The 13,828-nt window shown below is 49.3% G+C and overlaps 1 protein-coding gene across 5 annotated transcripts in view; it reads left to right on the top strand.

The window, feature by feature from the left end:
* Positions 1-13,828, top strand: part of cadm1a (cell adhesion molecule 1a) — an 81,864-nt gene that overhangs the window by 61,867 nt on the left and 6,169 nt on the right. For all 5 annotated transcript variants that reach the window (XM_057053462.1, XM_057053463.1, XM_057053464.1 and 2 more), the window contains exons 2-8: positions 4,350-4,367; positions 8,583-8,729; positions 10,050-10,202; positions 10,326-10,463; positions 11,411-11,569; positions 11,802-11,898; positions 12,138-12,310. In XM_057053462.1, the coding sequence (XP_056909442.1) occupies positions 4,350-4,367; positions 8,583-8,729; positions 10,050-10,202; positions 10,326-10,463; positions 11,411-11,569; positions 11,802-11,898; positions 12,138-12,310 (885 nt within the window). The remainder of the gene's footprint in view (positions 1-4,349; positions 4,368-8,582; positions 8,730-10,049; positions 10,203-10,325; positions 10,464-11,410; positions 11,570-11,801; positions 11,899-12,137; positions 12,311-13,828) is intronic.

Genomic DNA, 13,828 nt, shown 5'->3' with positions numbered 1-13,828 from the left:
AAGTTGAAAGAGGATAAGAGCAAAGGGGTAGGAGGGATCTTTTTTGGAGGGGGGATAAGGCAGCACACCCTGGAGGCATATATTTATACATGGAGAAAATTCCCCCTCCTGCCTGTATAAAGATTGGTGCTGACCACCTGAATAAAAGGATTAGTTTGGGCCTGAGCTAGCCAGAAATAATGGGCCTTAGCTTAGCTTAGCTTAGCCGCGGTTAGGAGAACAGTTGGAAACAATAGACCCCCCCCCTCCCCCATCATCCATCTGCATCACCATTCTGACAAATTGGACATGCATTCCTGCATATGCACCGGCTTCGCGAACAGATGGCGCGAGCGCGCTGGCCCACGTGGACTCATAAAGCGCCGTCACAGACACGGAAATAACTGTTGCGTTGCCCTCTCCGACGCGGTCGCGTTAGCAGGCCGCGCTCGCTTTGCTCATCGGCAGCAAATGGGCTGTGGTTATTGTCGCTCTGGGCCAAGCAGATCAGCAGAATACGGCGGTGAAGGTTGCAGCTAACGCACTTCCTGCAGGCCACGCTCTCCCTTTGTGCCCTGTGAGCCAGGCGGATTAAAGCATCCATCTTGCTCTCCTGCTTCCTCTATTGGTATTAGGAGAAGGGTGGATGTGGTTTAGGGTAGATGGCTTCCAGAATTCCGTGAAGGAATATCTGATATAGGAAGTGGCTGATTCAATTAGGTAAAGAGCGGGAGCGGGGTGAGTGTGGCCATAAAAGGCTGGGAGATACTGTACATCCGTCTGCTGGGGGCTCTCGTCCGGGGAAGCCGCATCAATAAACTCGGCCTGCAAAACAAAACAGAAAGAACATTATCCTCCATCACCGAAGGCGCCGCCATCATTGCCTCTTTGTTCACTACACCTGGAGAGCTGCAGAGGAACAATTGGATCCCACGTTTGCGGAAAGCAGATTTAAATTTGTTTCGAATTCTGACTTTAGTCTCGGAGGACCGTGGGAGGACAACAGGCGTTCGTGTGAAGCTTCTGTTCAAACAAGCCTGAGCTGGGAACCTTGTAGAGCACCTTTAGTCCCACTCCCTCAGTAAAAGGAACCTTCGCGCAGTCGTTAATACTCAAAAGTCACGTTTACATTTCCTGGCACGAAACCCACGGAAAAAGGAGCATTAATGGGAAGGTTTCCCGTCACATCTGAAGGAGATCCCTCCTCCGCTGCAGCGTGCCAGCGGGTCACGTGCGAAATCCCGTTTGACTGACGGCGACAGTCATCGACTTCTTGTCAGTGGAACGCGAGCGGGAAAGGAACCTCCCCGCCAGTTCAGTCCTGGCAGAGAGGTTGCTGGGATGATTCCGGTGTAACTCCGGGGACAGAGCCGAAGGAGCGGGAAGAAAAAATCTGTGCTCATGCATCAGAATCCAGCCGACTGTGTCACAGTCCAGCAGCTCCAAGTAGATCCTGGATGCATCACTTAACACCTTCGTGCCATGTGTGTGTGTGTGTGTGTGTTTGGGGGGGGGCACCCAGTCACTTTGTGGACTCTGCACAGTTGAGTGCTCGGGTTATCAGGCCGGTTTGGTTCTTCGCACCTTCGGGTCCCGGCGGGGTCTGAAGCCATTGGGTTTCCATTACCACGGATCCATTCCTCTCATTTAAAATTAATGGCTGTGGTCCCTCGCTGACCCCAGAGATAAGCCCGGATGAGGCTTTTTCTCTTTGGAGCACCTTGAGGATTAGCTTTTCCTCCTCTTATCCATTTATCGGTGCGCGCACGCGGCCTCCGCAGGATGAGTTTTTTATTTTTTTACATTGATTTGCCAGTTTTGCTTCAGATTTCATTTCACAAACCAACAAGGAATCACAGCCGTGACCTTCCTGCAAGTGGAGCACTGTCACAGGAACCTCACAGCCTGTCTGCTCGCTCCTTCCCCGCCCTCCCGCAACCTCTTGTGGGAAGTCTTAAAGCTGGGAGAGTCCACTTTCCTGCCCTTCCCTTCGCACGAATCGACGCAGATTCTCCGGCTGCTCATTACCGCCGTGAAAACGTTGGTAAGAGCCACGGTGCTAACGGCTAACGGTGAGAAGGTGTGAGGATCAGGTCGGGAACACTTTTTTACTGTCAATTCCTAAAGGAATCGACTGCTGCGGTTTTTAGCCTTATCAGCAGGACAGCACCCAGCACTCTAATCGCCGGCTCCCAGGGACGGCCGGAGGTAAAGGCAGAGTCATCTGAGGAGAGGCCAAAGGAGGGCGGAGCAATCAGTGAACCTGAGGTTCCTTGGAAAGAGTTTATAGTCCTTAACCAAGTAGATACATGAAGCAAGTGCAGGTTGTATCAGACTGACCTATTTAATGATGAAGTATATACATTAGCATCATGGCTCACCTAGCAACAGCAGTAGGGGTCACCTGATGGAGAAGGTGGAGTCCAGCATCGCTCAGATGAATGACGGCTGAAAACCAGCTGAGCAAACATTAAAAGGTGACTATTGGGTAGAAGATAAAACGGCTTTTTTGGTGTTTACATTTGTTTATCACCTGTGTGCAGAATAAAGTACCCCTGTGCGCTTTAGTGGCAGCAGTATCCAGGTGACCAAGGCAATGAAGAAGGCAGCGTTCTGTCTGCATGTGTGATTTACGGCTGCTTGGAAACCAGAGACAATGAGGTGCTGCAGATGCAAATTAGTTTTTAATGTTCCACACTCATCATGTCCAATTTCATGGCCCTTAAGCAGATGATCACAGATTTAATCAACACATTATCGCTCGCTTAACTTAAAGTGACTCCTGTTCCAGGCTCCTCCTTTGAAGCGTCCAGACTCCTCCTTTGAAGTGTCCAGACTCTTCTTTGAAGTGTCCAGACTCTTCTTTGATGTCTTACCTGACGAAGCAGAACAGTGTTTCGTCCGAATGCCAGGCTCAGGTTTAGCTTTGATCTGTTTTATTCCGAGCTTTGATGTCTGTTCCGGTGGCACGGGTGAATTTTGAGCTGAACCAACTTTGACTTAATCTCTGACTCCATCCTTGAGTTTTGCCACTTCTAAAAGCCCAGCAGGGGGCGGACTTGATTCCAGTGGTTCATCGCGGCTGTTTAAGCTATAGAATATTAACAGAGCCTCGCCGCAGGCATAGAAGCCTTATAATCCGTAAAACTGGCTTTAATCCTGTTTAAAGGCGGTTAAACCTCAGAACCGGATCAAGTCCAGTTTAAAATGTCATTTTAAAGCAATCTTGAGTGCAGAATGTAGCAGTTTGAGCCACAGCGTCAAGCTGGAATCGTTGGTAGAGCTCGTATTTGCTACGACTGATATCAGCGCCAGGAACATCCTTATTAAAGTTCATCAAATGTAGTCTGAAAATAGTTTCAGAATATCCCCCTGCAGGTAAGAACTCTTCCCAGAAGTTTGGGCTGTGAGGGTGAGGAGCGGCGGTTCTCCTCAGATCCTCGTCAGTGTTTCGCTGTGGAGGAGGTGGGGGGGGGGGGCGTCATTAACTGCAGCTCCAGCACTGGAGGAGCCAGAGTTAATGTTCCCATCATCTCTGCAGCGCTCCACGCCGCAGTCCTCCTCACTTACTCTCCCCTCTGGAGGCTGTAAGTCGCAGCAGGAATGCGAGCTGGCGCCGCCGAACGCCTCTTTTCATTTACTTAACGTGGTCGGAGCTGCTCAGCCTGCCCCGGTCCCTCCCCCAGCCCCGCCTCTCATCGCAGAGCAGGAACCTGAGCCGGAGGGCGCTCGACTCCGCCGCGCTTCTCCAAAATGCTGAAGCGGAAGCTGCGATGCTGCGGCGGCACTTTTAACGGCCCGTTAGCGCCGAGCGTTCCAGCTTCCAGTCGCAGTTAAAGCTCCTCAGGCGAGAATCCAAACGAGCTGCTGGAGTGATGTTCACTCTCGGCCCTGGTTACTTCTGCACTAATGCTGCACCACTTTACAGCGCATCAACCTACAGAAGGAGCTCTCCCACTAGACAGTATCAGCTCTCCATCTGCGTAGGTACTCGTGGAAAAGCCTCCGAACTGTACCGAGTCTTGTCCCGCTGAGTAGGCACTAATGGAAAAGCAGCAGTTTAGTGTTTTCCTATTTACTTTATATTTATGACATTATTTGTTCTATATAATAGGAGAAGATGAGCCTATATAAGCTACCTGAGAGGGATACTTGTGGAAGCCCTTTGTAACCTGCCTCTCAGCCAAGGGCAGCTGGATAGGCTCCACCCCCTCTGTGTCTGTAGAACAAAGACTGAGCTTCAGTTCTTCAGATGACAACCAAACACGATGTGGTTCTCTCCTTCATTCACCATTTATTTGCCAGTTTGAATGCTAACCTTGCTTTCTCTTCTGTTTTCTCCCCCCTCCCCACTACCCCCTGTCCAACAGGAGCTGCACAGTATCCAGGTAAGCCTCTCCTTCCTGTCACATGACCATTCATCTTCCTGTGATGTTCCTATTCCACTTCCCTCATTAGATGTCTCCCGTGTTGCCCTCAATCTGTCCTGTGACGTAAAAGTAGCGGCACACACTAACTTTTACCCCTGAACACAATCATCAGGTTCACCTATAGCACGATTTAGGAGGGGGGGGGCAGCTAGCTTGCTAACATGACAACGACTGCAGCAGAAAACAGGGATGTTTCATGGCGTTTGCACCTTCTGTTCACATGCTGAGTGCCTGAATCCACAAACGATTGAAAACGGGCTCCAGAGTGAAGAGTTTTGAGAACGTCGTTGTCGTTTTTGTCTCTGTGTTGCGCTTTTTAAATAAAAGTTTTGCGCACGCTTAGGAGTGACAACAGCTACGGCCACCTACCGAGCAACATGCGCTATTGTTAGCGCCCCTCCAACTGCTGCGTCACTACTCGCACCAGCGGAGACACATTTGTTATATTCACCAAGGAGTCAGGCATTTTCGGTCATTATTGCGGGTCGTTATCACACCGCATCCGTGTGAACACAGAGCGCTTTTGAAAACACAAAGGGAAAACGTCTCTGTTTCTGGTTGGCGTGTGAGCGTGGACCTTGAAAGGAGAAGAAAGGCAGCCGTTGGTTGAAAAGAAAGGGAAGAAACAACCACTTCTGCTTTGAACAATCATACGTGGAGCAAGAATTTCATGTAGTGGTTGATAAATGGCGTGTTTCATCATCTGAAGGCCAATCACAACCAAGCTGCTTTTGACCGCGGACCAGGAAAAGCCACAAGGTTAAAATTTCCTCGTCTCCCTTTTAATTTATGTTTCATCATTCCGACTGTAATGAAACGGCTGTTGTGTTAAAAAGAAAAGACTCTTTTAAATTCAATAAAAGCTCATTCGCAAGTCAATTAATCGTTTTGAATTTGAATTTTGAATTGATTTCAGCATGAATCAAAGTAATTTTGAGTACAATTTTTGCCATTATCCTCGAATACGTGTTTTTACCAACACTGACTGGAATGAAAATGGAGGAAAACTGGTTGATCTGACGTCCAAATTTTCACAAATTATTATCTTTCTACATAAAATATTCTTATTTACCACTAAAAAGTCATTAATGATTTCATGAGGAGAGACAGGCGACGAAAGAGGTCATGTGACCTCCAGGGTGTGAGTGATGTTTGTGTGGAAACTAATCAGCAGAATGGAAGACAGGAGCCAAGCGAGGCACTTAAACACACACACACACACACACACACACACACACTCTCACTGTACAGTTGGGATTAACCTCTAAATCAATCAAACACTCAAAGTGTTTGCTTGTCGTCCTGGCTTTTATAACACAGCTCTAATTTCCTGAGCACTTCGCTCTCTATCAGCACTTCCTGAATGTTCGTACTCACCAAGGTCATGAAGCATTTTCCTGCTGTTACAGAGTCAATAATCTGCAGCACCTTTTAGGGTGCAGGAGTCCAGCTGTCAGAGAGAGGGATCAGCTGGGAGAGAGGGAACAGCTGGAGAGAGGGAGAGAGGGAACAGCAGGGATCAGCTGGGAGAGAGGGAACAGCTGGGAGAGAGGGATCAGCTGGGAGAGAGGGAACAGCTGGGAGAGAGGGATCAGCTGGGAGAGAGGGATCAGCTGGGAGAGAGAGGGAACAGCTGGGAGAGAGGGAACAGCTGGGAGAGAGGGATCAGCGGGAGAGGGAGAGAGGGAACACAGCTGGGACAGAGAGGGAAAACAGCTGGAGAGAGGGAGCTGGGAGAGAGGGAACAGCTGGGAGAGAGGGATCAGCTGGGAGAGAGGGATCAGCTGGGAGGAGAGGGATCAGCTGGGAGAGAGGGAACAGCTGGGAGAGAGGGATCAGCTGTAGGTTTCTTAAGGAACAGCTATTGTTCTGTCAGCAACAGGCTGTAATTCTGTCAGGGACCATCTGCAGGTCTGTGCAGAACAAGAAAGCAGGACCTGCTGTAGGACCTTGTGGTACTCCACAGCTGAGGAGGGGCCGAGTTTATATAGGCAAGCTTCCAATTCTCAGTTTTGCCAAGGCAGAGAGTAAACACGCCGTCAGGGCTGAACTGGGATCTGCTAGATAGTTCTGGTCTACCAAATTTAATGTAGCTTTCTTAGCTAGCATCCGGTTTCTGGTTCAGAGTCAACACCTCAGTCAGCAACATTTAAACGGATGGAGAACCCTGATCATAACTAAAAATAAATGCTTTATAAAAGGAATCTGTCCAATCCAAGGAAGGCTGGAGCAGCGCATCATTAGCTTTGGTCACATGAGTGAGCCTTGCAGATGATCAGAAGCTACCTGAGGGGGGGAAACATGAAGAAGAGCAGGAAGTAAGAAAGAACAGAGTTGTTCCTGACCTTTAACCTGAGGACACGACACACATCTGATCATCTGCTGATGTTCTCATACGTTCAGTCATCATTTGCTTCACGTTGACCTTTTTATTAAAATCTGCGCCAGTTAAAGAACAACTGATCTTTTAAAAGGTAGCCAGAAGTTCACCTCCTGGATGTCCAGACCGCTGGGGTCACAGAGGTCAGGTGTTGTTCTGTTTGCTGGCAACTCATTTAAAGATCAAATCATTGGTTCCTGCTGGCAAACGAGCTCGTCACATCCATAACCCTGAAACTGCAGCTGCTCGTTTTCAGCCACTGACAAATGCGAAATACCGCAGCCCCGATGCAGCGAGGCTGCACAAAGAAATGCCTCTTTGATTTCTGTTTTATTAAAGCTCAGAACAGAGGTGGAATTAATCCTCGATGGAGCCCGGACCTTCGGTTTACAGAAGATAAAACGCAGCAGATTTGCTCATGAATTCGAGTGTGAACACAAACTGCTGCATCTTCAAGCTCCAAATAGAAAAGTTCCACTTTTATGAGCACATATAAAACACACATTTGCAGCCTTAAACCGCTTTAGCGCAGATATATCTCCATGCCTCCTTGGGATTAAATCTAAATCCAAAGTTAGAGAGCTGCATGACCCACCTTTATTTAAAGATAACAGTGTTTCTCTTATTTTATCACTTCATCATATTCTTGAAGAATTCTCCACCAGTGTCAGAACTTGATGGTCCCAAAAATATTGTAACAACACAACTAACTTGTTCCCGATCCACACAACAACACACTGCTTGTATGTGCTGCTTGGTAAGTGATTTCTGATTAAATCAAAAGCAGCGAATCATCTGGATCAGGGGTGTCCAGATCCCCTCCTTGGGGAGCCGGTCGGGTTTTCTGTCCTCCAAGGAAGGTGGGAATTTCAGATGACAGCGATGTCTACCTGGTAGGACAGAAAACCTGGCCCAGCTGTGGCCCTCCAGGGCTGGATTTGGACCCCCCGCCGTCCCGATCTGGATTATCTTTATGATCAGAACCTGGAGGTGAAGGAACGTTGATCAGACCAGAATATGTAAAGTGAGATGGAAATCTGATGACCTTCAGGTCTGCGTCTGGTGGTTTGGGCCAGTTTGGGCCTCGGGTTAGTTCTGTCCACGCTGGTGTGAGCGGCAGCTTTAATCTGCTCGCAGGATGATGTCTTCCATTCTAACGAAATCAAACTGTCTCTTCCACTCAGGAGTGGGAAGTTCTTTGTTGTACCCTTTTATCTTACTTTAGAGATCCTCCTGGCTTTGTCATCCGTGAATTAGCATGAACTTGATCACAGTGTCGACCTGCGTTATTCAGCACAACACTCCTCTTTTAGCCAAAGACGTCGCTAACACGGTGGCTCTGTACCCAACCTGCATCTTCTGATCCTGAACCATTCCCAGTGGTAGCAGGGATTCTTTAACGGTGCCTGACAACTGAGACGCGCAAATTAGCCGTTGATCTCTGATGTTTTAGCATCTTTCACCACCTTCCGATACGATCCTTTAATTCTCTTTTGTGACTATGTGGGTGGAACTTTAAAGAGATTATAAAGATTCTGATGTGTCTATCGGGAACAACAGAAGGTTTATCCTAAACAGAATCTTTTGTCCAATTGGATGCAGACATGTGACCACGCAACGCAGCCGAGCATCAGTGATATCTGTCAGTCAGAGATTTATCATTTTGATAGTTGCCACTTTGGTCGTTTTCTGAAACGTTTATGTTGCTGCTCGTCCATCCTCGCTGCTGTTCAGTGCCGTTTGTCGCCTGTCTGGCTGGTTTGGAGCTAACGGGCATTGATCTCTGTCGTCAGTGGTGAGTCAGAACCTGGTGACGGAGAACGTGTCTGTGGTCGAGGGCGACACGGCCATCATCAGCTGTCGAGTGAAAAACAACGACGACTCTGTCATCCAGCTGCTCAACCCCAACCGACAGACCATCTACTTCCGGGACATGAGACGTGAGTATCCCGCCTCTTTAGGGACCCCTGATCACTCATTCATTTCCTCTTCCTGTCAGTTTCACTGAGTTCCCTTTGATCTGATGCAATCGAACCTGATATCCGCACGTCTCTGGAGGTTCCTGCAGGGTTCCTCCACAAGCAGAGAGGGTAGTTTTCCAACAGTCTCAGCCTTGATTGAAGTATGCCAATCAGTATTCATCCATCTTTGTCCAGGGAATGTTTTCAGACACACATGGGATCCTCTCAGCTCTTGTATCATCTTTAAATATCAAAAGGATTCCACCCGACTCACATCATGAAGAAGCTGATCTGCCCATGGTTGGATGCTGTTGTGCTGGGGTGGACCTCCCACAGAGTCGCTATACAGGTCTGGGTTCCTCTGGTGCCACCGTGTCAAAGAAAATGACTGTTTTCATTGTAAGAAGAGCGACAGTCGAGCAGTCTGGCTGGTGAACCTGAAGCAGGTTCCTCCCCCTGGACACATTTAGCTGATTCTGGACTTCATACAGAGCTCCTGCTGCTGCTGGGTGAGTGAGTGAGTGGGTGAGTGGGGGGTTAAGGATGATAATTAGCCCCGCTCCACCCTCTCTCACCCACTCTGACACCCAATAATAAAGTTTTGATGTGCACCTCTCACAGAGCGGTGGCAGCTCTAATCACAATTGATTGCAGCCACTGAGACGAGGCGCTCTCATCATCTTCAGCTCTTTGTGGACGGACTCGTCCTCGGCTGAAGGGGGAAAAAAGAGAAAACTACTCAAAGAAAATGAAGACGAATCAGGAAAGAGCGGAGTAGAAAAGAGGCCAAAGAAGTGAAATAATGCAGGCGGCAAAGACGGAGAGAGGCATTAACAGGCGTATTGATCTGCCTCAGCTTGACCTGCTCACACTGCTGAGATGGTAACCGCTTCACACAAGAACATGTCTGAGTCTACGAATCCTCCCAGAACATCAGCACTTGTCTTTTAATGTGTGTCTTCTGGTCAGATCAGAGCAACGGTTCAGAGTTTCATGTTTATTTACATTCAAGCACATCCTATTTTCCTTAGATATACGGCATAATTAGGTGCATCATTTCCAACGACAGGGATGTCCAACGTGTTGACACGTGAGGTGGATCACGTGGCGTCTAAAAGTGGAAAGTGTGGACCTAGATCTGTGCTGACAGAGATGAAGGTCATCCTCACACCGTCATTCCGCATTACAGAGATGTGGAAGCATCTGGATTAATGAGTTCCCCTTAGGCCGAGTGAGACCTCTGCATGCGGAAAACATCTTAAAAAACGCATTAATGACATTATGGTTGTGTCTCTTTAGCTCTGAAAGACTCGCGCTTTCAGCTGGTCAACTTCTCAGACAACGAGCTGCGGGTGTCGCTGTCCAACGTCTCGCTGTCAGACGAGGGCAGATACGTGTGCCAACTCTACACCGACCCCCCGCAGGAAGCCTACGCCAACATCACCGTGCTCGGTACGACTGCCACGTCACACAAACGCACGCTAACACAACGCTAACGGCTAACGTGCTTATCAACCACATGCTGAGCACCATTAGCAGGTCAATGGAACGGCAGAAACTCACATCGTGTTGTAGTTCCTCCAGGGAACCCGCTCATCGAGGCCCGAGACCAGATCCTTCAGGAGGGGAACCAGACCGAGATGACCTGCACCGCCATGAGCAGCAAACCAGCCGCCACCATCAGGTGGATGAAAGGAGACAAAGAGCTTCCTGGTGGGTCAAAGTTTCACTGCACAGGCGTGAACACGTTCCTCCAGGGGAACTCGCCACCTTCCGCGGTGTCAGAAAAGTTCTGTTTAACAGCAGGAAACCGTTTCTCCACAGTTTCCTGTCCTTTTTTTCCAACATTTGACAAACAAAAACCTATCAGAAAGAACAAATCTGAAATTACTGACACACAGGAGCAGATTCTCCTCTTGTCTGTGTGTTCTTTCTTTCTCTCTCTCGCTTCCTTATCGCTAATGTTCTATTAATGCCGTCGCAGCTTTTTAACTCCTCCGACACGTTTCCAGCGAAGCCGCGAGATTGTGCAGTGCTGACCACGTCCTGTTGTCACGGCGACGACTTTCATGGCTTCATCAAAGCCAGCAGGGTCTCAGAAGAGTGTGCTGAATTCAGGGGGAACAGCCCCCTGCTGTGCCGCAGCACCTCTGAGGCCAAACTGAAAGACTTTGAAACGAAGCTCCTAATAAGAAGCGATGTGCAGCATCACCTCTGCTCTGCAGACCAGCTTCATTCTAACGAGGTCATCACGCCAGTGTTTAGATGCCGTGGAGATACTTCGTTTGAGAAGGTCCAAATGCTAAACTGACTGATGAAATAGGACAACTTTAGTCACGGCTGTGAGCACGTGTGCATCCAGGTTCGGGTGTGCCCGAGATAAAACAGAGAAATGCTGCCGCAGCTCAGACTTGGCGGAGAGGAACCCTTTTTACCCTCTCTGACCTTCAACTCATGAGTCAAACTTTAAGATCTGACTGTTCAGCGGCTTCCAGAACCTCAAGGCTAATGTGTCATCAGAAGTGTTTGTCCTGGCGCAGACAGGTCCACCTACTGCAGGTTCAGATCAGGGACCATTCTGAAGATCATGGAAGTCTGTAGAACAGTCTCAGGTCTTCCTCTCCTCACTCTGCCATCCATGTGCTTCTGCTTGTTCACAGGGAAACCCAGAGTTGAGCTGACCTATGATAAGATGTACACAGTGACCAGCCGGCTGACCTTCACCGTCGGCAGGGAGGATGACGGCGTTCCTGTCATCTGCATCGTGGATCATCCTGCAGTCAAAGACTTCCAGGCTCAGAAGTACCTGGAGGTTCAGTGTGAGTATCTCCGCTCCCACATTCTGATGCTTCAGAACCCTCAGAGGAACCAGAGGTGGAGTCAGAAACCAGCAGAGCTGCGCCTCCATTTCTGAAGGTCACATCCCATCGCTTCATTCTCCTGACTTCATAGATTGTGGACACGTTGGTGTTTAAGTTAATTGATAACCCGCAGGTGGACGACCAGAGCGTCCTCCTCTTGTTCATCTGTTCACCTGATTTTTCCTTCCAGACAAACCGGAGGTGAAGATCACGGTGGAATTCCCTCAAGGTCTGACCAGAGAGGGAGAGAACCTGGAACTGACCTGTCTGTCTAAAGGAAAACCTCAGTATGGCTCACACAACACACAGCACATGATCAGCTGCAGTCAGTCAGGGTATTGTAGCGTTTCTGATGGTCTCCAGTGGAGACGATGGTTCTAAAGACCATCAGAGGTCAAGCTGCTGAGGACGGAGAACTTCGGAGAAGAAACTATGATCAGACTTGGGTCCTATCTCATTTCCAATGGAGTTCTTTTGTTCCTTCATCTCCTCCTGATGGTTCTTTCTCGGATTCTCTTCCTTTCAGGCCACAGCGGGTCAGCTGGGTCAAAGTGGACGATGACATGCCGCCCCACGCTGTCATCATTGGAGCCGACCTTTACATCGAGAACCTGAACAAGTCGTACAATGGAACGTATCGCTGCACGGCCTCCAACTCAGTGGGCGAGTCCTTCGACGACTACGTCCTCTACGTTTACGGTACGTCGGTCCCAACTCAGTCAAGACTTTTACCTGCTGCCTTCAGACAGGCGGAATGTTCAAACCCGGTCATCCAAACTCCGAACGGACAAGAACTTGTGTGGGTCCTGCAGCAGGGTGCCTCTGGTTCTGGCTGGCTGTGCAATAGTTCAGCTTCCTTTACCCTTGATCTGCATGTCAGTGGATCCTGCAACACTGACATGTTCCATGGAGGCTTCGCTCATCTTTTCTGTGGTTTGTGGGAGGGTCAGAGCTCGCGGAAATGCTGCTGCGCTGCTTCTGTTAGCGGTTCTGATCTGGAACAGGCTGGATCCAGGTTCGCTCTGATGACGGCTGCAGTTGCTTCTCGAACCACTTGTGTCTAATAACACAATAACGAAGCCGTGAGAACCACAAGCTTCCGAGGAAACACCAGGTTGGTTTAGTTGAAACCGCTCATCACCCCTCATCACCTCCGTTCATCACCTCCCCTCAGCTGCTGTTGTAGGCTCTCTTCTGATGCGTCACCTTCCCTTCATTGGTGTCAGTGGCAGCGTGTTGAGGAGGGAGCTGTAGAGCTCGCTTACGTGTCAGGAGACCTTCGTGAACTCGCTCTCTGCCACTCTATTCCTGACGGTCCTCGGGAAACACCAGAACATCAAACAGCCTCTTTACCAGCCTATTTTTTTTCTTTACTTCTATATTTGACTGAGTTGTTGACTCTAATGTTCTCAAACGTCTGCTGGACTCTCGACGCTCTTGATGGGAATAAAACGGGCCAAACGCCGCCGCCTCACCGTTTTTCACATCCCGATGTTGAATCAAGCCAGGACCAAGATCCAGCAGCGGCACAGAGGTGTTCCACCTGCAGGCGAGCGGCAGGAATCAGGCAGAACGGCTTTATGGCCTGTTCCAGCTGAGGGAATTCAGCAGTTTACGGCTGCACTTGTTTCAGCCCGCGCCGCCGTGCAGCCAGTAAAACTGCGGTCCTACATGCACCATCACATAAAACGGCAGTAACATTAACGACACGCTCCTTGTAAGCGCTGTAAAAAGGCACCTCCTCCGTAGTCCGACTCCCCCAGTTCCAGCTTCCTTCACCTACTTCGGTGTTTCCGTGTCTTTAAGTGTCGTCAAACCTCCCCGACTGAACAAATGAATCGTCTGTGCGACCTCAGCTGGGTTTTTTTCCACCCCTTTCTCAGTGCATCATGGGGGTTCTGCTTTGGTGTCAGCTGGTCACTCCCCCAGAGATTCTGTCGAAGTCGGTCTGCAGAAGGCGGGAAGCGTGTGTCCTCCTCCGTCTTTTGTGTGCTTCATTTCTTTTATGGCTCCATATTGTTATGTTCGAGCGTCACTTTTTCCCTTTTTGTTGTCGCTAACGGTTACTCGCCTCGCAGACAGTAGGGATGCGCAGGCGCCTTCCTCAGACAGCGGCGTGTGTAACAAGCCGTGCCAGCGACTGTTACTAATTACACATTTAATCACTCCCAACAACCCAACCACTCGCCAGGGTTGTCAATACTTTATGTCAGAGCA

The sequence above is a fragment of the Takifugu flavidus genome, chromosome 14 (genome assembly GCF_003711565.1).
Source record: "Takifugu flavidus isolate HTHZ2018 chromosome 14, ASM371156v2, whole genome shotgun sequence".
Lineage (NCBI taxonomy): Eukaryota > Metazoa > Chordata > Actinopteri > Tetraodontiformes > Tetraodontidae > Takifugu > Takifugu flavidus.
The sequence above is the reverse complement of the archived record's forward strand: the minus strand, read 5'-3'. Positions and strand labels throughout refer to the sequence as shown.